This window comes from Neofelis nebulosa, chromosome 8 (assembly GCF_028018385.1).
Source record: "Neofelis nebulosa isolate mNeoNeb1 chromosome 8, mNeoNeb1.pri, whole genome shotgun sequence".
Taxonomy (NCBI): Eukaryota; Metazoa; Chordata; class Mammalia; order Carnivora; family Felidae; genus Neofelis; species Neofelis nebulosa.
In genome coordinates, this window is record NC_080789.1 from 20,415,886 (window position 1) to 20,441,938 (window position 26,053).

The 26,053-nt window shown below is 38.6% G+C and overlaps 1 protein-coding gene across 2 annotated transcripts in view; it reads right to left on the reverse strand.

Moving 5' to 3' along the window:
* The window catches only part of UTP20 (UTP20 small subunit processome component), a 109,678-nt gene that overhangs the window by 40,058 nt on the left and 43,567 nt on the right, over positions 1-26,053 (reverse strand). For both annotated transcript variants that reach the window (XM_058741642.1, XM_058741641.1), the window contains exons 22-31: positions 25,130-25,315; positions 20,620-20,710; positions 19,922-20,007; positions 19,235-19,360; positions 15,509-15,675; positions 13,210-13,418; positions 6,778-6,921; positions 5,990-6,069; positions 1,119-1,336; positions 467-611 (exon numbers count right to left, since the gene is read on the reverse strand). In XM_058741642.1, coding sequence (XP_058597625.1) covers positions 467-611; positions 1,119-1,336; positions 5,990-6,069; positions 6,778-6,921; positions 13,210-13,418; positions 15,509-15,675; positions 19,235-19,360; positions 19,922-20,007; positions 20,620-20,710; positions 25,130-25,315 — 1,452 coding nt within the window. The remainder of the gene's footprint in view (positions 1-466; positions 612-1,118; positions 1,337-5,989; positions 6,070-6,777; positions 6,922-13,209; positions 13,419-15,508; positions 15,676-19,234; positions 19,361-19,921; positions 20,008-20,619; positions 20,711-25,129; positions 25,316-26,053) is intronic.

Here is a 26,053-nt window from a genome sequence, read left to right on the forward strand (position 1 = left end):
AAATCACAATTACATATTATTAGGTCTACTGACAAAAAGAATCTTTAAAAATCCTTGCAAGATCTTCTTGACCCTTAGAAAACAAAGCAACCACAGCCTGCTCTTTTAAGTTAATTATTTTTATCAACTAAAAAAAAAAAAAGTATGTGATCTCATGTAACTCAAAATTCTAGTTGAACAAAATATGCAAAGGCTAAACAAGCAAATCTATTAGTCTACTTTAGAATTTTGAAGACTGTTTTCTTAATAAAATGAAGGCAGATGCTTTACATAAAAGTTTTTTAATAAATATTCCAGAAAAGAAAAAGAGTTCCACATTAACTTAAAAATGGAAAGCATTTAAAATACTGAAAACCCTTTCAGCTTATTATCACATTTAAATAATTGAAAAACTGGACATAATTTAGCAGAAATTAAAACCACAGAGAGTAATGTTACCTTTTAAGGACGTATATATATCACTTACTTTGACAGAATGCCAAGTTCCTTACTGACTTGTGCTCTGTTCTTTTTCTTTTTCACCTTTTCTGCACTTATTGTGGTTTTGCTGAGATATTGGAGAATTGCAGGTACATGAGGTAGAATTAATCTTCCTCCCATTGTGATAGACTCTGAAAAAAAGTGATGTTTTGATTTTAATAAATTATTCTCTTAAAGGATAATCGTACACTATTTTCATAATGACAGACAAGGAAACCACTCAATTACCATAAACATTTAATAAATTTCAAATTTAAAGATGAAATAACTTTCTTCTTAGTCATAATAGCTGTATCATTACCTAAATTTAAGTTTATATAAGAGACCCCTGAGGCTTTATCTAATTAACCCATTTTGGGAAGTAGTAAAAGAACTGTTCGTACAATATGATAGGAAGAATTCAGAAACAGGACAGTGGAAGTCATTTGATAATTTCCTGGTGGGCAGTTGAGCTTTCTGGAGCATAAATAATCTGAATTTCTATGACTGCAAAGAAAATTCAGTTTATGTAAGTTGGTATTAATTTCTACAGAAAAGAAACTCTTTTAATAATGTAACTAATTAAAAGAGCCAAATTGTATGGACTTTTTCCTTTGTGAGGGCACAAATGCTAGCTTTGCTTTGTACAGTACACGTACCATCTGTCCTTTCGGTGTATTCGCATCCAGTCACCGGCAAGCTCGAAAGTGTTTCTGTGGGTTCAAAATCTGGAAGGTTAAGAAGGTCATCAGCTATATCTATCACAATAGAGGCTGTGGCTTCAGAGAGATTCTTTGCTGACAGAATTGCAAAGACGTTGGTCAGGATATCACACTCAGGGTGCCCAGGTTTCTGTTTAGCCAGTAAAGGGAAATACCTGCAAGGAGATTAGTCATCTTATTTCTCAATGTTTATTTATGAAAACATGTTCTATATGAATTTTCATATTGAGTTTAAATACATATGTGAAGGAACATTAGTAAGATTACTCAAAAGGGAAATTATTTTAAAATCTATAATATGATGGGTAATGGTAGGCACCTCACCAACATTACATTAGACAATTTATCTACATCTCTTGTTTAATCCTCATAACATCTCTATCATGCGGTAACACGGTCCCCACATTACAGGTAAAAACAAACAAACAAAAAAACCCTGAGACTTGTCTAAAGCCACTGTGCTTAGTGGTGTAGAGCCGAGATTGAACCACAGTCTAACTCCAAAGCCTAAGCCTTTTCTACAAGAAATGTATTGAAGACAAGCTATTTTTCAATTAAAAGCCTTCTAGAGTGTGAATGTTTATAAAACATAAAAACCAACATACTACAGCATGGAAATTAAGACTACAGACCAAACAAGAATTTGCTGTATCGGGATATGCAACATTTAGAGATTAGGATCATTTTCAGGTGGAGGTGGATGAATCCATCCCCAATTATGAAACCTTGCACAAAGGATAAGAGCATCCCACCTAGAGGAAACACACCAACAAGGGTAGAGAACACAAAGGCTTTCCAGCCAATGGCAAACCAGAAATTGTTTTACATCAGGGATGTAGTCCTAACAATCAGCAGGAAGGTAAAACCAAAAATATGCAGACAGTTTGGTTTTACCAATTAATCATCATTGGAAGAAGAGCTCAAGCACTTTTAATGTACTTAGTACTAACAAACTGAAGAAAGGCTCTAAGAGGCTGTATCCATACAACTTTGTCTAACAGATACTAGGCATAGTATGTGCAAGCACCAAGCAGGATACTTTACACATTATCACCTCTATTATCCACGAGGTAGGTACTGTTATTATTTCCATTCTATAGGTGGTGACACTGTGGCTCAGAGAGGCCAACTCTGTCAAAGAACACACAGTCGTGCTAGGATCTGAAGCTAGGTCTGTGTGGTTTTGGAGACTGTTCTCTTGAACTACTCTATGATGTCTTAACATTTTTTTTTAAGCACAAAAGGTGAAAAAACTGCTTTCAATTGCTGGCAAGGTCTTCACAAGAACCCATTCAAATCCAAAACAACTTGTAAATAACCAAACTGTGTTTCTTGAACGGCAATGTAACAGTGTACTGGGCATGCTCCATGCTTAAGTATAGGGCTCTGTCAGAAATTTCAGCCACTCTTTCAATATGTAAGGAGTATCGATGAACCATGGATCATGAGGGGTAGTAACAATAATAATGTAACATGTTCTCTACCCTCAGGGAGCTTTAAGTAGGTCAGCTATTAAGAGAGGAGGGTAAAAAAAGGCAGCATGTGATCACAGGCCCAGGAGAGGAAAGCTCAGAGGAGGAAGAGATGGAGTCACGTGGGGGTCATGGCGGTCAGAACCAGAGCAGCTATTAGTGAGAGTGGCCAGGGACAGTCCCAGTTTATTTTGGTTGTTTTGGCTTAATTATTTATAGCATCTCTCTTCACCCTCAGGAATATGGTTGGGATTATATGACCTCTCTAGTTAATGAGTAAGTTTCTGTTGTTTTGAGTTCACTTAATTTCTGAGACAATTTAACCTTAATTGTAAGCTTAAAGATACCGGCTATAGTTCAGCTCTACCTGCATCTGTCCAAACACAAAGCAAAATAAAATGCTGGACTTCTCTGCAGATGAAAACCTGCTTAAATGTCTAACTGACACTATGTAAACTGTAACCACACTTTGAAATAATTTTTAACTGAAAAGTAACATTTCTATCAGCTGGTTCTGAAATACTCACTAAAAAAAAAATTTTTTTTAAATGTTTATTTATTTTTGAGAGACAGAATGCGAGTGTGTTGGGGAGAGAGAAAGGGAGGCACAGAATCCGAAGCAGGCTCCAGGCTCCGAGCTGTCAGCACAGAGCCTGACACGGGGCTTGAACTCACAAGCTGTGAGATCATCACCTGAGCTGAAGTCGGATGCTCAACTGACTGAGCCACCCAGGCGCCCCAGAAATACTCATTTTTTAATTCTTCCACACACAGCAACAAATGCGTATCTATTGCCAGGGAGATTTCAAGGGAAGTCAGTCCTTCTAAAGATTTCTTTCAGGTTACGTGTTACATACAAAAAAAGCCATGTTACTCAGTGACTTCTATTTTTCTCCAACCCACAGTGGGAGAAACTGCAGAACACAGGATGAAGTGGCATCCAGTGATGTGGATCTATACCTTAAGAAAGGACCCAACTAATATAAAAGGCGGTCACCATCACCAAGTCTTAGATGAAAAGTCCTTCACGGTTATTTGCATAAAAATTACACAACTATAAGACATTTCTCAAGTATGCCTATGAAAGGCTGCTTATACACGCCCAGTTATAAGACAAGACATGAAATTGTTTTCTCAAACTGGGAAATAAATGAAAAGAGCCCTTACTAGCAGTAAAATATTTTAAACAGGTTTTCCTGAGGAAGACAGTGTCAAGGTCTTTGGTTTGTTTTTGATGACTATTTAATAACATGGGGAAAAGTTCCTGATATCATGGTACATGAAAAAAGATAAAATCAAAAGCTAGTTATACAGTAGGATACCAATTTTGTAAAAACTGATACCAAGATTCTCATATCACACAATCAATAATGATTTTTTTTTTTTTAATTCTACCTTTCATTATTCAAAACAGATCAGGGCAAACTCAAGTCTATTTCTATCACTGAGATAAACAACATAGGTTTCTACACTCCTCAGGAAATATGCATTTGGTCTGTGACACAAGCATCTGTAGATGAAGGTCCTGTAAATGGCTCATGATGTCCTCAAAACAATGTTGACTTATGATCGGGAGGGCTGTATGTATACTTAGATGTAGTTCTATAAAGAACAGAGGACATCTAGAAAATGTAAAAAGCCTATGCAATTTTTTTGATTTTAAGTAGAAACTGGGAAAAAGACAAAGAATGCAAATTACAAATCACTTTTATTTTTTATTTTATTTTTTTTTTTTAACGTTTATTTATTTTTGAGACAGAGAGAGTCAGAACATGAATGGGAGAGGGTCAGAGAGAGGGAGACACAGAATCTGAAACAGGCTCCAGGCTCTGAGCTGTCAGCACAGAGCCCGACGCGGGGCTCGAACTCACAGACTGTGAGATCATGACCTGAGCCGAAGTCGGCCGCTTAACCGACTGAGCCACTCAGGCGCCCCTAAATCACTTTTATTTTTAAGCAAACATGCAAAAAGTAGCCAGGTTTATATGCTGGTATAACTACAGATATCCCTGGCTTTTCAAAAGTTCATGTTATGCCACTTGGCTTTTATGAAAAAAGGCGAAACGCGAAAATAGCTTTCACCATTTGTTGTGCAGTAAGTCATTATGGAGGCAGCACGCACCCTGAGCAGCGAGAGTGGCCCTGCCAGGCTTCTTCCCTGGGAACCACACTCAGCATCTTAGCATCAAGGTGCCAGAGCTGTGAACTGCGTCTGTGAACATCTGTGCTTTGTCTCGATTTATTCTGTGCATCCCTTAGCAAGATGTGACCTAAGGTATCAGAGAAGCCTATGAGAGGTTATTTTTTGGATCTAGGAACGCTACAAATGTCTTCCGTGTAAATAAATAGTAATCGCTTCTTTGCTTTATGCCATTTTGGCTTAAGAAAGGTTTCATAGAAATGCTCTACTTTCAGATAGCTGGAGAAACCTGTATCTGCCATGTTTCACATTCTGTTTTTCCCTTTCCCAGGCCAAATCAAACTACTGAAACAATTACAACACACTAGAAGAACATCCCTATTGATTCCAATACTTTTAATTTCTAAGTTTTAATGGAACTGTAAAACTAGCAAAAATGTGTAACTTTTGCTATAATTATGCTCTACAACTTAAATTGCAAAATGTTATTTTACCTATATTCCCCTTCGTTAAAAATTACAAATGAACACTCCAAAGATATATCATAAAAAGTATCTCCTGCCTGCTCCCGGGCACCAAAACCTCCACATGCTACAATAACATTAACAGTTTCCCATGTATCCTTCTAGACATTTTCTTTTTCTTTCTTTTCTTCCTTTTTTTTTCTTCCTTCGTTCCTCCCTTCCTTTCTTCCTTCCTTTCTGTTTCTTTCTTTCCTTTTGTTCTTTCTTTCAAGTTTTTATTTATTTTTGAGAGAGACACACACAGAGCAGTGAGCAGGGGAGGGGCAGAGAAAGGGAGAGAGAGAGAATCGCAAGCAGAGCCTGAGCAGTAAGCATAGAGCTGGACACAGGGCCTAACCCCACAAAGCATGAGATCATAACCTGAGCCAAAATCAAGAGTCCGACGCTTAACTGGCGGAGCCACCCAGGCACCTCTCCTTCTAGACATTTTGTACTTCGTTTTATATATAATACACATGCACAGTTATTTTTCTTGGATTATATTGTTCAGCAACTTGTATTTTTCTTTAAACTATGTATTTTGAAATTCAGCCACCTTATTCTCTTTAACCACACCTGTTGTATTTCATTGTATGGAAAGACCATAAATAATATTATTAATTCCCTTGACTCATTTTGACTAGATTGGTCTAAAACACTGTCCTTTTTAAAGGCAGGGAGGAAGGGTCATACCTTGCATTTCTGCTCCAGATACTAATTAGTTTCAGCAGAGGAGTGGGAGAATACTGACTCTCAGATCCAAGCCTTCCGATCTAGGACGCAAAATGAACAGAATACAAAATAAAATCGCATACAGAATTGTGGACAAAAATAACTAAAAAGCAGAACAAGTACAGAAACCACACCCAAGGATAAAGAGCCAAGGGACAGAGATTAACATTTAAAGGACAGATGAAAGAAAAAAAACAAAGGAATCCAAAATATCTACACAGGGAAGATGGCAAAGGCAGTGCAAGGAAGGGCTAGACACTTGAAAGGAATGACGTCCTTTAGGTTTCATTTGGGTAGAAATAACAGAGCTCAAGCAGCTAGAAATCTTTCCTAAAATCAAGTCTCCTCTATAGTCTTTTTAGTTACAGTTATACCAGGTATCGTCACAAAATGGTTACAAACAAGGAAATGTGTAACAAAAATACTTGTGCATTTTCTCTTGTATTTGTCAAAATCCAAAGGCACATCACTGAGGTGATACAACGGTTATATTCCATTTGCTTGAGAGACACGTCATATTCAAATTAACCTTAAGTATAAATGTCACGGGATTAAGAAACCAGCTCTTGAGCTTTAGGTGGCAGTGGAGGCAAAGAAAAGTGTTCTGAAGTTCCAGAAACAAAGGAAGACTTAGTGTAAAAGAAAAGACCAGGAAAGGCATTCATGTCTGGGTGTAGACTAGGCTGGTTAAAGTAAAAACAAGGGAAGAAGCAGAAGATATCCAGGCAGAATGTAATAATCATGTTTACCTGGGGCCAAACCGCACCATGAAATACAGCATCAATTTCTTCTGTTCTGAATTGGTAAGACTCCCAATCCAAAAAGATGTCAGTTACCATTTTGATTCCAAGACGTCTTAAATTTTTCAGCGGGTTAATAAACCTGAGCTGTATCTGTAAAACAAAGATCTTCTCTTAAAAAAAAAAAAACAAAAAACAAAAAAACGTATTTCAGGGCACCTGTGTGGCTCAGTTGATTAAGCGTCCAACTTCGGCTCAGGTCATGATCTCCTGGTTCGTGAGTTCGAGCCCTGCATCGGGCTCTGTGCTGACATCTCAAAATCTGGAGCCCGCTTCAGATTCCGTGTCTCCATCTCTCTGTCCCTCTCCCACTTGTAATCTGTCTCTCTCTCAAAAATAAATAAACATTAAAAAAATTAAAAAAAAAAACCTATTTCCTTTTTATCCTTGATTCCTCAGGGAAGCACTCTTGCTCAGATGGCTACGAATCAAACTGGAAATCCTATTAGTAAGTCTATTGACTGTGGCTCTGATTCACATGGAAATGTCAACTGAGTATATCATATTGCTTTTTTCATTGAACAAGATGGGTAAACAGAGACTTAAAGTCAAATGGTGAGGTGTGCTCCATTATCACTGCCTAGTAAAATCACGTTAAAGTGTCCTTAAGGGGAAAAAAAAATCACAAATGGAACAGCTGTTTTGTGTCCTGCATTGTTTTATTTCTTTATCCCAGTAATTGTCTCAAATAAAATCCTGATTTCTTCCTATGAACAGAACATTCTAAACAAAAGTTTTTTTGCCATCACGATGCCTTAGATTAGGAGGAAAAATAAATCTTTGTTTCAAATGAAAGTCACTTTCTTTTTTTGTTTTCATAACTTATTTTTTTTACTTTTTCTGAAACTAGGAGTTTTCAATTATTCTTGTTAAAAAATTAGTCTAGGGAACTAAAGAATGTATGGTCTATATAGTGGAATACTTCATACAGTATAAGAGAATAAGGTGATTAAATTGAGGCATGGGATGATCTGAAAATATACAGTTCAAAGAAAAATATGGGAAAAAAATCAAAATTTGTCTTTAGAGGCACAGAGGCTAGAGTGGGTGGATGTTTGAATTAACAGCAAACTTCTTTCATAACAGATACTGCTACTCCTAGCGGCATCTCCTTCCTGATGAGTTACAAAATCACAATTATGTGCCCAGTTTGTTCAGGCTCAGAGTAGAATAATTTATTGAGACCCCACCAATGAGTCCAATGGCATGACAGCCATAGTTCTGACCTCAGCTTAAAATCTCACTAAAGGAAAACATATTAAATTATGTGACAGACTGAAAACGCTAAAGACAGCCAATAGGGGAGGAATTACAAATTTGAAAAGGGAAATAAATGCTTCATGTGAGAGGCAGAATTTCTAGTGGATCTTAAAGGATGAAGAGGTTTAGGCTAACCAGAGAGATAAAAGCCTAGAAAGTTTTCTTCCAAGCATGGAATGTTATTAAAACTCAAACAAATGGGGTAAGGTGCAACCCCTAATTGTTTTTCCATTTCATTAACATACTGTGAGCCCTGGATATGTAGTGGCAACTTATTTTTACAAGGGACCTTTATTATCTATGTCGAAATCTAAAAACCACCCTGAAGGGGCGCCTGGGTGGCGCAGTCGGTTAAGCGTCCGACTTCAGCCAGGTCACGATCTCGCGGTCCGTGAGTTCGAGCCCCGCGTCAGGCTCTGGGCTGATGGCTCAGAGCCTGGAGCCTGTTTCCGATTCTGTGTCTCCCTCTCTCTCTGCCCCTCCCCCGTTCATGCTCTGTCTCTCTCTGTCCCAAAAATAAATAAATAAATTAAATAAATAAATAAATAAATAAAAACCACCCTGAAAAAAATTTTTAATATAATTTACTGTCAAATGGGCTTACATACAACACCTAGTGCTCATCCCAACAAGTGCCCTCCTCAATACCGATCACTCATTTTCCCCTCTCCCCAACCTTCCATCAAACCTCAGTTTGTTCTCTGTATTTAAGAGTCTCTTATGGTTTGCTTCCCTCCCTCCCTGACTGACTTATTTCACTTAGCATAATACGTTCCAGTTCCATCCACGTTGCTGCAAATGGCATGATTTCATTCTTTTTCATTGCCAAGTAGTATTCCATTGTATGTATAAACCACATCCTCTTTATCCATTCTCAATTGAGGGACATTTAGGCTCTTTCCATGATTTGGCTACTGTTGAAAGCGCTGCTATAAACATTAGGTACAAATGCCCCTATGCATCAGCACTCCTGTATCCCTTGGGTAAATTCCTAGCAGTGGTATTGCTGGGTGATAGGGTAGATCTATTTTTAATTTTTTGAGGAACCTCCACACTGTCTTCCAGAGCGGCTGCACCAGTTTGCATTCCCACCAACAGTGCAAGAGGGTTCCCGTTTCTCCACATCCTCGCCAGTGTCTAGTTTCCTGATTTGCTCATTTTAGCCACTCTGACTGGTGTGAGGAAAACCACTCTGAAATTTGTGAAGACAACACAATACCCTAATATAATGAATTTCATCAAGCTTTATGGCCATGAAATTATGAAGAAAAGTAATGGGGGGTTACTTGTGATGAAAATTGGATACTCTGATCAAAAGAAGTATTTGAATCTAAAACAACACATTTTAAATTCAAGTGAATGGGAGCAACAATGTCATTACTTTGCCATGCAAATTGGAGGAATCATCATATTTCACATACCCCCCCAGGTTTCTACCATCTACTTGTGGCCAATTATCTCTTTATACAAATTACAATGACAGGAAATAACAGGCAAGCACAAGGTGATACAGTTACAGGTCATTCTGCTTTGCTTCAGTTCTGCGGGCAATATTTTCAATATGAGGTCTATCATGTTTGCTAAAAGATAAAAACTATTACCTACATTTGAAACAATATGGTATCATGATCCCCTGGAGAAAATAAGAAACTAACCATAGCAAATATGATGTCAAATCAGACACCCCCACCTTTTCCGTCTTCCCACCAGGCACCCTCCACATCGGGTAGGATCTACACATTCCACTCACTTCGTTTCTATAGTGTCAGCTTCCCAATTTACTCAATAATTTAGTAAACTTGAGAAAAGCCCTATAAGTGAGCAATTGTAGACTTTTGTTCCAAGAGGAACAGTCAATATGACTGAGTTCATGTACATTTAAAAGTTACTACATTGTTCAAATATTCCAAAATAAATCAAACCACAACAACCCTCATGATATATACTTCAGTGTCAGTCAATGCTTTAAAGGAGCTAAAAGACACACACACACACACAAATAAAATTAAAAATAAAAATAAATAAATGTGTAACTTAGTTCAAATACACAAACGTAGAAGTTTAACTCACTTAAGCAGTATTACTGTGTAATAATTCATTACAGCACTTCAAGGAATTCTTTGAACTTGTCCAAGAACCTTAAAAAAAAAGCTCCAAACGGTCAAAAAGCTTAGCACCTCACTAACTAATGATCTATGAAATTGCATAATTGGTCTTTGGAGTTACTAACTGTTGACTCAAGAGTAAGGCTGCATTACTGAATAACTGCTTCTAAGTTAACCAAGAAGTCAGAGAACTTATACAGAGTTTATAAAACCTCTAACCTTTCACGATTTAATATATCCATGTGTAGATAAAGTCACTATCACTCACTATAAGGCACAAATGAAAATTCACACAGAAGTCTTCGTATGGCTCTGATGCTCTCAAATAACAGAGAAAGAATTTTTCCAAGACCTCTTTTCAGCTTTCACTGTTGCCCCCCCCCCGCCACCCCCCCCCCCCAAGCCTCTTTTCCACAAAGCAATCAAAGTGAGATTTTAAAAACATCAGACCTCATCACTCCCTGGCTTCAAACCTCTTCGAGGTTTCCCAATACAGTTAGGAGTAAATCCAGCTCACAGCCCAAGAGGCCCTACCTAGCTCTCAACATTACCTTACACAAGTCCTGTCGCTCCTGTGCTTTAGCCATCTTACCCTTGTGTCTCTTAGAATGTGCCATGGCTGTTCTACCTCAGGGACTACCGGTCATTTTATCTGCCTGAAATGTTCTTCCCACAGCTGGGGAGACACGAGTTCAAATTATCACCTCCTTAGAGAAGACACTGACCACCTTAATAAAAGCAGCACCATCCACTCCCTGTTTGTCACTTCCTATCACATCCCCTCATTTTATTTAAAAATTTTCACATCTCATGTCCCTCACTCAACATGCTCATGTTTTCCTCTACTTTTGTGAATATATGGAGTGTATTCCTTTCTAACAGCTATTTTAAGTTTTTGGCTATTTCTATCATCTGTACCATTGTTCGTGCTGCTTCTATTGACTGTTTTTTTCCTTATTATGAATAAAATTTTCTTACTTCTTGGCATGCCTGGTAAAACTTGACTGGATGTCAGACACTGTGAATTTTATTTTCATTTAAATCATTTGAAAACTTTTGCATTTTATTCTCAGAAGCAGTTAATGTACTTGGGAAGTTGGATCTTTGTGAGCTTTGGTAGGTGTTGCCAGGGCAGCCTTTATTCCAGAGTTAATCTAGTTCCAACACCGAGGCAAGGCCCTGCCTAGGACTCTTCCTGGTGCCTCGGGTATGATGAGCTTTCTGCCCTGGCTCTTGGGAACTTGAACTGCTCCTAACCGTGTGTTAGTCGGAGGTCTGTTCTCTGCCTGCTTGCAGTTTTTCTGCATCTGTTCAAGATGGATCAACAAGGACTAGGTTTGGCCTTCCTTCTCAAGCAACTAAAAAACTGAACATATGAAACATTCATATGAACATATGAAATGATGATTTTTCAGATACTAGACAGCAGGCAGTAAAGGACAGTAAGCCCTGGGAGAGGGGGGCAACAGAGGAAGTGAGTCCTACACATTTCCCGGTTTCCTGCTTGGAGTTCCAGGATTTAGTGTGAGAAGGCAGAGCCCAGGCACAGCAGCAAGAATTTGCAGGCAGAGTGCTGGGGAGGAGAGAGCTCCACAGAGAATGACTCACAGATCTGCAGAGGGTCTCATTTATTTCCCTCTGGGGACTCCCCACCAACCGACATTATTCTAATTATTTATTTATTCTCTTTCTCCCCATGACACTGAGTCCTTACCTGTCTCATTCCCCACCTAGAATTATGTCTGATAGATAGCAGGTAGGTGTGAAATAAGTATTTATTGAAAAAATGAATGGACAGGAAGTTTTGTTTGCTTTGTTCACTGTTCCACCTCCAGTGCTCAGAACGGTGCCTGTCACCGAAAAGGGGCTCAATTAATATTTGTGGAAGGAATGAATGAAAGAGTAAAGAAAACAAAATGATGCCTAACAAAATATAAGGTGTGTTCTAAATCCCTGAAGCTTGGCAATCGAGAATTTCATTACTAAAGCAGATGTGTATCCACACATAGCCCAAAAAACAGCGTCAAATTTTGGTTGTCCATTTTCAGTGATCATGACCATATCTGAGAGACAGTTCACCATGCATATCCATAAATCAAATGAATGAAACAGATTTTTAACCCAGTTAAAACTGTGCCTGTTTACCATTAATGGAGAATCAACAGGAATGGGAATCTAGATCTGCACTTCAAGTCTCATTTTCTCTAAGAAGCCTTCAGTCCATAAAGACATAGGTTTCTCTTGACTTCCCAGAGAGTATACTTATGCCCATATACTTGTTTCAGCAGAACATAAATATATTGTCTTTAATACAATTCAGAAAATATTTACTGCCTTGTGAAGCCTCTGGCATTGAGCTAGCCGCATGGTCTTGCTGCTGATCTTTATTCAAAACATTGTACTCCTAGTAGGCAAGCATTTACTTATAAAAGACCTCTCGGCAATTCTTACCTCAAAATAACAAGGATGATGCTAACAGTATTCTGTTCATTCTCCAACTACTCTGGACAAATGAGAGTTGGAAGATGTCCTATACCTCTAGGCTCTTGAAATTAAAATGTGAGAAACATCAGCTCAACTATCCCTGACTTTAGTTTTACAGATGTATATAGAACTAATTCACACTCTGTTTTTAAACGTCTTTTTAAAATATACAAGTGACATACAGCTGACCCTTGAATAATGCAAGGGTTAGGGGTGTTGATCCCTTGCGCAGTCACAAGTCTATGTGTAACTCCCCCAAAACTTTACTAATAGCTTACTGTTGATTGAAAGCCTTACCAATACCATAAACAGTCAATTAACATATACTTTGTATATGTATTATACTTTGTAATTCTGTATTATTACTTTATAATAAAGTCAGCTAGAGAAAAGGTTATTAAGAAGATCATTAGGTACATTTACAGTACTGCACTGCATTTATCAGAAAAAAAAATCCCACTTGCAAGTGGACCCACACAGTTCAAACCCACATAATTCATCCAGGAAGAAAAACATCTACAGTGAATCTCACCTTTTCTCGTTGGTCAAGGATGTGTGAGACTGTTGCTGTCATGCACAACAGTATCTGCAAAATCTTTGGTAAGTAGGCACTGATCAGATGACTAATGTTCTTCAATACTATTTCAAGGCTATTTAAGATACCATGCTGACGACCTAAAGGAAGAACTTTCGACAAATCCAAATCTTCTACTGACTGAATGACTGCAGAATGGCATTCTCCTAGTGCAAGAGATATCAAGTAAAAGGAAATGTTAGTTACTCTCCAATTACAGCTTCAATTTCCCTCAATGATACAGTATGATCATGTAGATGATAATGTACTTTTCCTAACATATTTTCTCCTGATTCTCTTACCAAATATTCAATGAGCTAGGCATGGCAGATTTTAGTATTATCACTTTATAGATGAGGAAACTCAGAATAAAAGAGAGAGAAACTTGTGCCAGAACTAAGTCTCTAAGCCCACTTCTCATCCTTAGACTATTCCTCAAAACCCGAGTTACAATGTCTTCATTCCCCCTAGCAATTTTCCATACACTTTCCTCACTCTCAGCTTTCACTGTCTATGTTGATTTGAGCAGTTTCACAGAAAATGTCCCACTAATTAGAAGTTTCTTAAATGCCGAGAATCAAATGTTTCCTCTTGTAGTCCTTAGTGAATAAATAAAACAAAATTCTTTATAAACAGGCACCAAAATTGATTTCATAATTTACTTAAAAGACTTGAATTGTTACCGCTTGAGCTTTATACTTCAAACCAACTGGCATGAAATCACAGGCTTGCTAATTCATACACCTAAACGGTACACCTGTAAGAGTACCATTTATAGCTACCCTCTTACAATGGAGGCTGTTTCACTGAACAAAAGCCTTTCTATTCTTTTGCAGGGCAATATACTGAATGAAAACATTTTAACAGCTGAATCCATTATCATAGAAAAATACAGAACTTAATGTTACACATTACCCTATAAATAAATATCTATGTTTGCCTAAAGCAAAGCAATTATGGGACTACAGCAGAGGTTCTGCAGTCAGAAAGAGCTATCATTTTCTCCTTCCCTCCCCCTTCCTTCCTTCTTCCCTCCCTTTCTTTCTTTCTCTCTCTTTATCTCTCCTATTTTTGGGGCACCTGAGTGGTTCAGTAGTTGAGCTTCCAACTCTTGACTTCAGCTTAGGTCATGCACCTCACAGTTGGTGAGATCGAGCCCCAATGCTAGGCTCTGTGCTGTTACCTTGGAGCCTGCTTGGGATTCTCTCTCTCTCCCTCTCTCTGCCCCTACCCAGCTTGGATGCTCGCTCTCTCTCAAAATAAATAAACTTAAAAAAACAAAAACAAAACTACCATTTTCTACCTGAGTGGCTATAAGCAAAATACTACACTCTCTAAGTCTCAGTTTCCTCATTTGTAAAATGGGACCAGTCAAGTAATGATACCTCATGTGGTTATTTTAAGGATCAACTGAGTTGTATGTAAAGAGATCTGCCATAATGTCTGGCATGGAGTATGCACTCAATGTTAGCTATTATTATTATTAATAATTACTAACATTGCACACCAAAAAACAGACCACACAGCATTTCAACTCATTTTTATATACTTATTACATTCACTGCACTTAGACGGTGAGGTTGAGAGCAGAGATTATTGAAAAGTGTCCAGGGTACAGGAGGTATTCAATTAATCATTACTCAATAGATGAATGACTTAGTGAATGACTAAATACCAAGACAACTGAAATTAATTCATCAGCATGCTCTAAGTTTCTAAGGAGAAACCTATTCATTGTGTATGCATAAGTACCATTTTTCAAATGGTCTAAATGCACAACAATCAAAATACATTATCTTCTTCCTTCCTTCCTTCCTTCCTTCCTTCCTTCCTTCCTTCCTTCCTTCCTTCCTCCCTTCCCTTCCCTTCCCTTCCCTTCCCTTCCCTTCCTTTAATTTAAAGATCTTATTTTTTCTAAGTAATCTCTACACCCAACGTGGGGTTTGAACTTACAACCCTGAGATCAAGAGTCGCATGCTCCACCGACCGTGCCAGCCAGGCTCCCCCTGAAAAATACACATTTTCTAATCAGGGGCTTACTGACACATGGATGCTGACGACCCTCAGGATCAGTGTGAGCTTTGTTTAATTCAATCAAAATTTCAAATGAATTCCATTTCAGCCAAAAGTCCACCATCAAGATTGGGAGGAACAGTCCCATGAGAAAGATGTCCAAGAGCACAGGAGACTTAGCCTGAGACATCAGAAACCTACAGCAGACAACACACATTCAGAGTAGCAGGGAGTTGAGAGCTACCATTCTTGAAGTGCTTCACAGGTTCAAATAGCAGGTCCAAGAATGTCTCGATCTCCTCCGGTTTGGTCCCAGCAAGGAATCTCAGAACAATGGACATACGGGTCCCTGAGGCAGATTTCCCCTGAGTTTTACTCCCAGTCTTATTTTTCATTCGGCCATACAAAATCCTAAAAAGTTAATTAAGAGAACATTATTTTCTTTGCACATTAATCCTGAAACATAATTCTAGTCATTTTGTTTTCCTAAAAGCCAAGAACAGCAAGTCAACGGACTTAAAAGAATATATTATAAAATAAGGAAAGATGAAAACAGAAATTAGTTATTTAACATATAAAATTTAGAAGAACAACAAAAAACAAGGCTGAAGGAAGCAGGAGGAAGGAAATAATAAAGATAAAAGGCCAAAAGGTAGTTCTTTATACGAAGAAAAAAAGCAGTAAAATAGGCAAGCCAAAGGTATATCTAATCAAGAAAAAATGAAAACAATAATATATAGATTAAAAGGAAGTAAGTGAATTCAACTCTAAGTAAAATAAGGAAAGTGGCAAGATTTCAATTAAATGGGGAATTTCCTGGGCAAGAAAAAGCCAAAACACATAAGTAAGTGAAAGGAACTTAAGAAAACCTGAATAGAACAGTAATCATGAGTAAACATGGAACCTACACAGTTTTTCAGATGAATTTTTTAAACTGTCAAAGAAAACTAATTGCTATGCTATAAAGTTTCATAGCTGAGAGAAAGAAGGAACAGTCCTTTTTCATTTATGAAGGTGGTGTAACTAAGATATTGAGTTGGGCTAGGAACAAAAATAAAATTCTATACCACTCTTGCTTATAAACATAAAACCCATTTCTTTTAAAAAAAATTTTAGTGTTTATTTTTGAGAGAGAGAGAGAGAGAGAGAGAGAGAGAGAGAGAGAGAGAGAGAACACATGTGCACACGCACAAGTGAGGGAGGGGCAGAGAGAGCAAGAGACACAGAATCCGAAGCAGGCTCCAGGCTCTAGGCTCTGAGCTGTTAGCACATAGCCTGATGAGGGGCTCAAACTCACAAGCTGTGATATCATGACCTGAGCAGAAGTCGAACGCTCAACCGACTGAGCCACCCAGGCGCCTCATAATACTCATTTCTAATTACAGTATCCAGTAATGCATTAAAACAATATTAAAGCTAAATAAGAAGTATCCCAGAAATGCAAGACAGAATCACTAGCAAAACCTATTAGATTGGGGTGCTTTATACTCTTAAACATTTTTGAGGTCCCCAAAGAGTTTTTGTATGAGTTTTATCTATTGATATTTATCATAGTAGAAATTAAAATGGGTTACCATAAATAATATTTTTAATAAAAAATAATTTTATTTTCCAAATCTCTCCCCACCAAAACTTAGTGAGTCTAGAGGTATGTTTTTTTACTTATTTTCACATTTCTTTACTATCTTGCTTATTAGAAGATAACTGGATTTTCCTATCGGTTTCTGCATTCAATCAATTGCAATGTATTGTAGTTGAAGAAAATCCAGACTTTAAACAGATATGCAGGTGGGGAAAGGAAACATATTTTGTAAACTTTCAGATAATTCTTTTGTGATAACTGTGGATATTGCACTTTGATACTACACCAAACTTCAACAAGTGGTACTTTCCATTTTTTCTATTTTTTTAATTTTCTTTTTAATGTTTATTCTTTGAGAGAGAGAGAGACAAAGAATGAGCAGGGGAGGGGCAGAGAGAGGGAGGCACAGAATCCGAAGCAGGCTCCAGGCTCTGAGCCGTCGGCCCAGAGCCCGACACGGGGCTCGAACTCACAAACCGTAAGATCATGACCCAAGCTGAAGTCGGGACACTTAACCAACTGAGCCACCCAGGCGCCCCAACAAGTGGTAGTTTCTTAAAGGCTAGTTGCAATGTGCAATCTGAAACATATTCTTTATTCACATAAACTCTGTGATCTGTTACCTTAATCTCCATCTGTCTATCTTGCACTTTGAATGGATCTTTACCCACCAATGATTCTGTAACACGCATCGGTAATTTGGAAAATAGGCCATTCGATGAGACAACCAGTATTCAGCAGAAGTGCTTTATGCACATTTCCCACTTTGTCATACAAGACAATAAAAAGACGAGTACTCAAGGTTTAAGATTCACCAAGAACATTAATGACCAGGATTTTTTTTTTTTTTTTTTAACTCCAGGTGTGTGGTAATGAAGAATGACTGGTACAGTTTGGAGGCACTGTCCTGATTAGTCGTGGGGCACCAGAAGTTTTACCCACTGTTGCTTCTGCCTCGTCAGCACAAATATCGACATGCTGGGAAAAAGTAATGTCTTAGTAGTACTATGAAAAAAGTCTTAACCTCACAGACCGCCTGAGAGCATCTCAGCGACAGCCCCCACCAAGAAGGGGCAGACTACACTTCAAGAAGGGCTGCTCTAGCAGCATTACTGTTAAATACGGCAGCAAGACAAGGATAACCACAAACACTACCACCACAGTTCATTCTTCTACTCTGTGTAGGTGATACGTAAATTTAAAAAACAGAAAAAATAAGGCTTGTTTGTTTTTACCATAAAAGACGAAATTAATTTGACTAACATTTACTACAGGCCATGGAGTACCTTCTGTCAGGGGAGACAAGTGATAAGAAAGAGGATATGCCGGACAATTATGAGGAAAAATAAAGCGAGGCAGGGGACTAAAGGGTGATTAGAGGACGGTGTGATTTTACACAAAGTGGTCGAGGAAGGCATCCTGACAACATGACATCGGAGAGAAGACTGAGTGAAGAAGAAGAGCTAGCCAACTTGTGTTGTGAGCACAGAGATGAGCAGGTCCACAGACTTGGAAGTGGGCTCTGAGGGGGGCAGTGAATGGAAACCATGTGGCTGGACAGGCAGGCTACAGGGAGGTCATACCAGGCCCTCGAAGGAGGAGTGAGGACCTTCTACTTTATTTTGAGTAAAATGGAACCTTAAAGAGTTTTTTTTAAACAGCAGACTAATAATTTAATGACTGTTATTAACGATTACTTTTTCAACCAAGAAAATCCAATGAAAACTATTAAAATGAATATAACAAAGTTCTGTACTGTGGATGGTTACATTATCAACACCAAAAATCAATAGCTTTTATAATCATAATTAGTTACATACCAAATGAATGAATTATTTTTACTATTTCTCAATAAAATTTAGAGGAATACTGGATTTAATTTTAACATTATTATTAAAATAACTCCACGGCAAGATCTTTCTTTATGTTAGGGACAAAGTTTATTTTATATCTTATCTTAAAGTTTATTCATTTATTTTGAGAGAGAGAATGCAAGCAGGGGGAAGGACAGAGAGGGGTGGGGGGGAATCCCAAGCAGGCTCCACACCGCCACTGTGTGAGCCTATCGTGGGGCCTGAACTCACAAACTGTGAGATCACGATCTGAGCCGAGACCAAGAATTGGGACTCTTAAGTAACTGAGCCACCCAGATGCCCCAGGGACAAATTATTTTCAAGTAAGTTTCTATAACAATTTGACTTCTCCAAAAGGTCCAATTAAAAAAAAAAAATCAAAATAAAATAAAAAGTGAAATATTCCATTAAAATTGAAAAAATTATAACTGAAGGAATAATCATATGATTATAAATGAAAGAATCATAATACTCCATTCACAACTGTTTTTGTGATCAACTTAAAAAAAAAATCAGTTGTAAACAGTATAAATACCTCATCAGAATGGGAAACAGATCTGCTCGGTGGGCTGTTTTCACTACTGCATTATCTTCAGAAATGCTAAAATGCACTATCTCTTCCTTAAAGCTTCGGTCTTCAAGCAATCTTTGTAAGTTTTCCCTTTAAAAATAGAATACAGCACAAATCATCATTTAATAATCAATGGTACCTTTAAAAAATGCAATATATAGTACAGTAATCCAAAAAACTGAAACAGGTATTAAGAATACCCATATTGTGGTTGATATCCATAAAGGAAAATTTTCACAAAATGACAGGCTTTCAAATTTTAAAAGGTAAAAGTGACTATAAGGAAGTAACAGTCAATAACTCAGCTGTTTAAAAGAGATTCATACAAAAGCTTTCCTTAGTTCTTACAGAGAGTGATCATTATGATTCCCTGTGTAATCACCAAGATTTTGGCGTTACTGAAGCAACATGATATAACCTTCTCAACACTTATCAATTAATATTCTCTTTCCTACCTTATTACTGATGAAGAATCACTCAACACACAAATATACTTTCAGTTTTCATTTATTACTTGAAAATAGCATTATGATTATGGTAGAAAAGAGGGAAATTTCCTAGGCCTTCAGAAAATTATTTTAGAAAGGCTCTCAGGTAGAAAGATAAAAATCAGCCAAAGAAACAGCATTTCTTTGGCTTCAAGTGACTTACCTGTAAGGGAGGATATGTGGATGCTTATATGTCATTATACAATCCAGGGTTATTTTCTGCACCATTTGATCCTGATGTAGCAACAGCTAAGAATGATATTTTATAGAATAAATTAATGAAGTCACATATACCATGGGAAGTTATATGTGAGTTATGGGGAGAATGAAGATAAATTCTGCTAAAATCATGTAAGTCCCCCGTTAAGAAACATCCAAATGAAAAAAGGAAATTTTGTTTCCCCTTATGGCCTAGAATGACAACCAATGCTTACTCAGCTTCTGGCATTAAATTTCGTCTACAATCTTTTCTGTAACTGAAGGTCATATATTGTGACTGCAACAGATTCTTATTCCAACTATCAGCTTTCACTCAATCTAACAGATCCTGAAATTCCAGCACTCCGTAAGACCAATTTATGTAAAAGGAAAAGTAGCTAGCTTCTTTTGGCACAAACCCATTGTTAATACAGCTGACCAATGTTACCCAAGATGTCTTTAATACCAACAAAATCAGTACTGTCTAAAACTGTTTCTCAAGATACAGAAAATAATTATTAACTTTTAAAACATTGTACTGGAAAGGCAGACATAGGCCCTATTTATTAACAATTATTAAAAACCTAAAAGTTATTCTGATAAAGTAAATGACAAGAGAAAATTTCACAAAGAATTATAGTGGCAATAATTTATTTTACTTACCTGAAGATACAGGTCATATAATTTGGATTCTAGATATAAGGCTCGTGGATTTGAAAACTTTGAGAAAACTTGCAAATGAGCAATTAACTGCCTAAAAACACAAAAAACAAAAACCACAGGCAACACAGAATTAAAGAACAGAGATTTTCTTAAGATGATAGTGCCCACCAATTTTAGTCTCTCTGACAACTATGCCAAACACCTTAACTATGGTTTCACTGTTAACTCACAAACAAGTTTTAATTATTTGCATTTAGGAAATTATTCTACAGAAATTCTCAATCTCACGCAGGCCTTCCTTTGAAATCTAGGCTCTCTCCCCCAGAAAATCATTCAGGATGTGCTTCGAATGGTTTAAATTAACCAAACATGGGAAGTAATCAAACAGCAATACATTGCAAAGTTGAACACAGGTAATTTCTGAAATGATTCCTTGTCTAGTTTCGATGCAGTAGACAAGAAGGTGGTGAAATATAATCTTCCTCACTTTCATATAACATGAACACTGATGTCAGGAAACAGAGGTCCATGTTTGGGTAACCATGACTCTTTTTTTAAAAAATTTTTTAAATGTTTATTCATTTTTGAGACAGAGAGAGACAGAGCATGAATGGGGGAGGGGCAGAGAGAGAGGGAGACACAGAATCGGAAGCAGGCTCCAGGCTCTGAGCCATCAGCCCAGAGCCTGACGCGGGGCTCGAACTCACGAACCGTGAGATCGTGACCTGAGGTGAAGTCGGACGCTCAGCCGACTGAGCCACCCAGGTGCCCCTTTTTTTTTTTTTTTTAAATTTTTTTTTAATGTTTATTCATTTTTGAGACAGAGAGAGACAGAGCATGAATGGGGGAGGGGCAGGGGTAACCATGACTCTTGGTTACCAAGAAGGGGTAAGAAAGAACAATATTCTGTGGTCAAAAGTTAAATATGGATATGGGACTGCCTCCAAGCCACTTAGATCATCCACTACATCCAATAAAAGAGGCTGAGAAGAGAGCTCTGTGACTCGCTCAACTTCCTAATCCATAGGCTTCATGAGGCTTTAAAAAATTTTTTTTTCTTAATGTTTGTTTGAGAGAGAGAGACAGAGTCAGAGCACAAGAGCAGGAGGGGCAGAGACAGAGAGGGAGACACAGAATCTGAAGCAGGCTCCAGGCTCTGAGCTGTCAGCACAGAGCCCGACGTGGGGCTCCCACGTGGGAACAGTGAGATCATGACCTGAGTCGAAGTTGGACACTCAACAGACTGAGCCACCCAGGTGCCCCGATGAGGATTTACAATAGTACTTGGGAAACAATCTGTGTTCTCTCTGTGTATAATTTATAAGCTGTATAGGGCTTAAAAAAAAAAAACAAACCTGAATGAACAAACGTTACAATTTTAAGAGGTTTTATTTGCCTATTTCAAGACTAAAAGCAGGGAGAAGTGAAGAGAGATAGAAACCATGCTGCACAGGTGTTGCTGACTTTGGGGAAAGCGACTTAATGTTTCAGAGTCTCAGTTTCCTCATCCAGGCAAAGACACCACCTCCTGGATTTCCTGCAAGGATTGAACCAAACTTGTGGGGACTCTGCTCCTAAGAGTTTAGTAAACAGTGCTCCTCCTCTGCTCCCGGGCAAAAGAATGCAAAACTGTAAAAGTCCTACGGGACTCTATTAACAGAGAAAGTAATCTTGAAGTTAGGACCTCTTTACATATTACGGAGAAATGGGGATAAGGGTAGCACTCGTGCTTACATTTAGCTTCCATACCTGTGATGGTTAGTCTTATGTGTCCACCTGTCTAAATTACAGCAGTCAGTTATGTAATGAAACACTAATCTAGGTGTTGCAAGTATTTTGTAGATGTTGACAAAATCGGTTGGCTTTAAATAAAGGAGACTACCCTCAATAATGTGGATCGGACTCATTCAATGAGGCCTTAAGAGCAAAAACAGATATTTCTCAGAGAAGGAATTCTGCCATAAAATTGTGACATAGAAATCCCAGTCTATGAATTTTGTGCTCAAGACTACAGCACCAAATCTTGCCTAAGTTTCTAGCTTGCCATCTTGCCCTACAAATTCTGGACCTGTTGGCTCCCATAATCACATAAGCCAATTCGTTAAAATAAATCTTTACACACACACACACACACCCCTTCATTCTGTTGGTCTGCTTCTCTAGAGAAGTCTGATACAATGTCCATATATACTTATCACTGAGCCCTTACTTACAGTTTTACAAATAAACTTTTAAAATTTTCTTTGAAAATATCTACTCCTTCCCCCCAACATGTATTATTTTTTTATGCTCCATGTGGCCTTAAAAAGCCAAAGAAAACAGGAAACAATTTGTATGTTCTCAATAAATACTTGCTAGCAAGGACCATGTTCCATGAAGGATTACAAACTCAGGACTATGCATTTATTGAGATGACACAGGAATGTGAGTACCAATTTACCCAAATTTTCTTTTCCTTTTTTTTTGTTTTTTTAAGTTGGCTCCACACCCAGCGTGGAGCCCAGTGAGGGGCTTGAACTCACAACACTGACATCAAGACTTGAACTGAAATCAAAAGTCAGATGCTTAACTGACCTAACCACCCAGGCGTCCCTCCTCACATTTTAACTGGTGTATGTTAGCAATATTCTAAGTTTGGCTACAGGGGGCAGAAAAATCAAGACGTGAACCTTATCCTTAAAAGACATTCTGATTTATATGGCAGATCTATAAAAAATTCATTAATATCCAAGGCAAGGAGAAGCACCATGATAGAGGCATGAAATGGCTGTTCTGAGTCTGAAGCTGAGTTAAGAGAACTTTCAGTTTAAAAGACAGGACAAGGTTCCATAAAGAAGTAGCACAGAACAGTTTCTGGAAGCATGAGTAGAATTTCAGTTGGCAGGTGTGAGGCAAGGGCACAGCAGAAAGGGGAGGACACAGCAAAGGTCCAGAGGTAAGAAAGAAAGAGGTATGACTGGATAAGTAAGTAGCTTATTCATTTATTCAACAAAGAAATACAAGGACTAATCTTTTGCTAGCTGTGTGCTGAGGATACGAAGAAGAAAACAGCAATCTTGGTCTTGGAGAAAGTAGTAGGGGGACAGAAGGCTCAGAGTTATGAGAAGGTAGAAACAAAAGGAACTAGTTTCAGGAAGCATGGCCACACTCTTTCTTGCCCCTATGCTTTATACACTATCTCATTCATTCATTCATTCATTTTGAGAGAGAGAGAGAGAGAGAGAGAGAGAACACAGGGGAGGAGGGGCAAAAAGAGAGAGGGGGGAGAGAGGGAGGGAGAGAGGGAGAGGGAGGGAGAGGGAGGGAGAGAGGGGGAGGGAGGGGGAGAGAGGGGGAGAGAGGGGGAGAGAGGGGGAGAGAGGGGGGGAGAGAGAGAGAGAGAGAGAGAGAGAGAGAGAGAGGGAAGGAATCCCAAGCAGGCTCTGCGCTGTCAGCAAAGAGCCAGATGCAGTGCTCAAACTCACCAACTCAGGTGAGATCATGATGTGAGTCGAAATCAAGAGTCAGACACTTAACTGACTGAGCCACCCAGGCGCTCTCACACTATTTCCATTAGCTGCCAAGTCCTTCCCTGCCCTAGCTGCCCAGCAGGCTTTCTTTCATCTTTCAGCTTCAGTGGGGCCCTCTCCTTTGTAACAATCTTCTCTTTGTGATAGAATTAAGTCATGTTTCACTATGATCCTAGAACTCAGTTTTTGTCGTTGCTGTTTTTGGATTTGTCCTGCCCTAAAACTCCTTTAAAAATACTTCTATAAAAAAATTTGACCAGGCATTAGACTGTGCTTCCTGTGTAGCTCTGAAGCCCAACACTTAACAAAATGCACTCAGAACAGCTGCTGAATGAACCAATAAAAGGCTCGTGGGAAGACTGAACAAATAGGCAGATCAGTTTGAGATTTATAAAGTGCTAAAATAACACGGTAGCACCAATACACTGGATCCTTGCAGCCTCAATGCAGACAGTCTTCAAGGAAGCTGCAGTAACTTCTGAAAGCCTGATCACTTCTACTTTTTCTGAGGTTTCTTAACAATTTACGTAAGTGAACACCCCAGATGACAGGAAAGAGAATGTAATGGGGGCAAGGGGTAGGGACAAGTCAAAAGGCAAAAGTGCTGACAGATTTATAAGAGATGTTCCATTACGTGTTCCCCTAGCACACAAAATAACACCCTGGTGCCATGAGAGTGAAGGGCAAAGATCAAAGAGCATTCAACCACTTGAGGACCAATGCTCTTGTCGATAAAAAGCACTTATGATTAGATGACCCCAAAAATCCCGACAACTCAAGTCAGGGGCAAAATAAGTAGTAATAAGCAACCAAAAAACTCAGAAAACTGGCAGGTTTCTTTAGGCTGCAAAAGAAAATCGCAAGGCGACGCAGCACTTCTCTGAGTAATTATCTGAGTGGTTCGTCTTGTCCAAGGCTATGTCACACTTAGGCCATCAGAGGTCTCTTCCCGTTTCTCCCAGAACCCTGGATCTGTGATCTTCCAGCAATGTTGAACTTACTTTGCTGCAGCTCTTCTGGTCTTTTTCTTCTGTGAGGGCTTACCCATGGGCACCGCTTCTTCCTCCAGCTCTTCATCATCTCCAGCATCGGGTTCCTCTTCAGTCTCCTCCGCGGCCACCCCTTTGCCTTTCCTGCGCAGATCCTGGGTGGGAGCGACCTGCAGGTCTGCTGGGTAATACTCGTTGCTACAGTGGAAAGAGATGAAGCGGAGTTGTCCTAATTCTGTTTGTGACAGATGGATGTACATCCACGGTTCAGAGTCACACAATGAAGAGTCACCAGGGGCACCTTAGCCAAACCTCCTCACATTATTCTTTCTTATTCAGCCCCTCTTAAGTACCTGGTTTGGCAAACCTACCATTAATTGCAGCTACACTTTTTAAATCCCACTGTTACACTGTTAAAAATATTTGAAAAATCTCTTTTGGCCTGCGCTGAAATCAGTCTCTCTGTCTCTGGAACCGTAACTGGGGGAGGTGGGTATAGGGGTGGATTTTATTAAATAAGGAAAGCATAGCACTAACACCATGCCAGTCACTTTCACCCAGACCCACTGTACTTTGCCAATGTCCTTTTGCAAATATAGTGCCACAGCAAAATTCAGTCCTCTGGACGTGGTCTGGTAAGACAGGTGGACTGTCAACTCCATTGCTTTCAGGGGCAGACACAGCATGACACAGACTCAAACTGAATGTCCAGGTAATGAAAATCACAAAGTATTTGTGTTTTGCCTCTTTAAACTAAGCTCATCCAATTCCTATTCATGTTTGTTTTTATTAGATTCCATCCCTTTAATTTTGGTCTGCTATTTGAAGTAACTAATATTATCTTGAAGGCTGCCACAGAGTGCATTGCTTTTGAGTCATTTTAATTCCATCATCCAACAACTTGTTCATTTGTGGTCTGTTTTGTGCATGGACGGC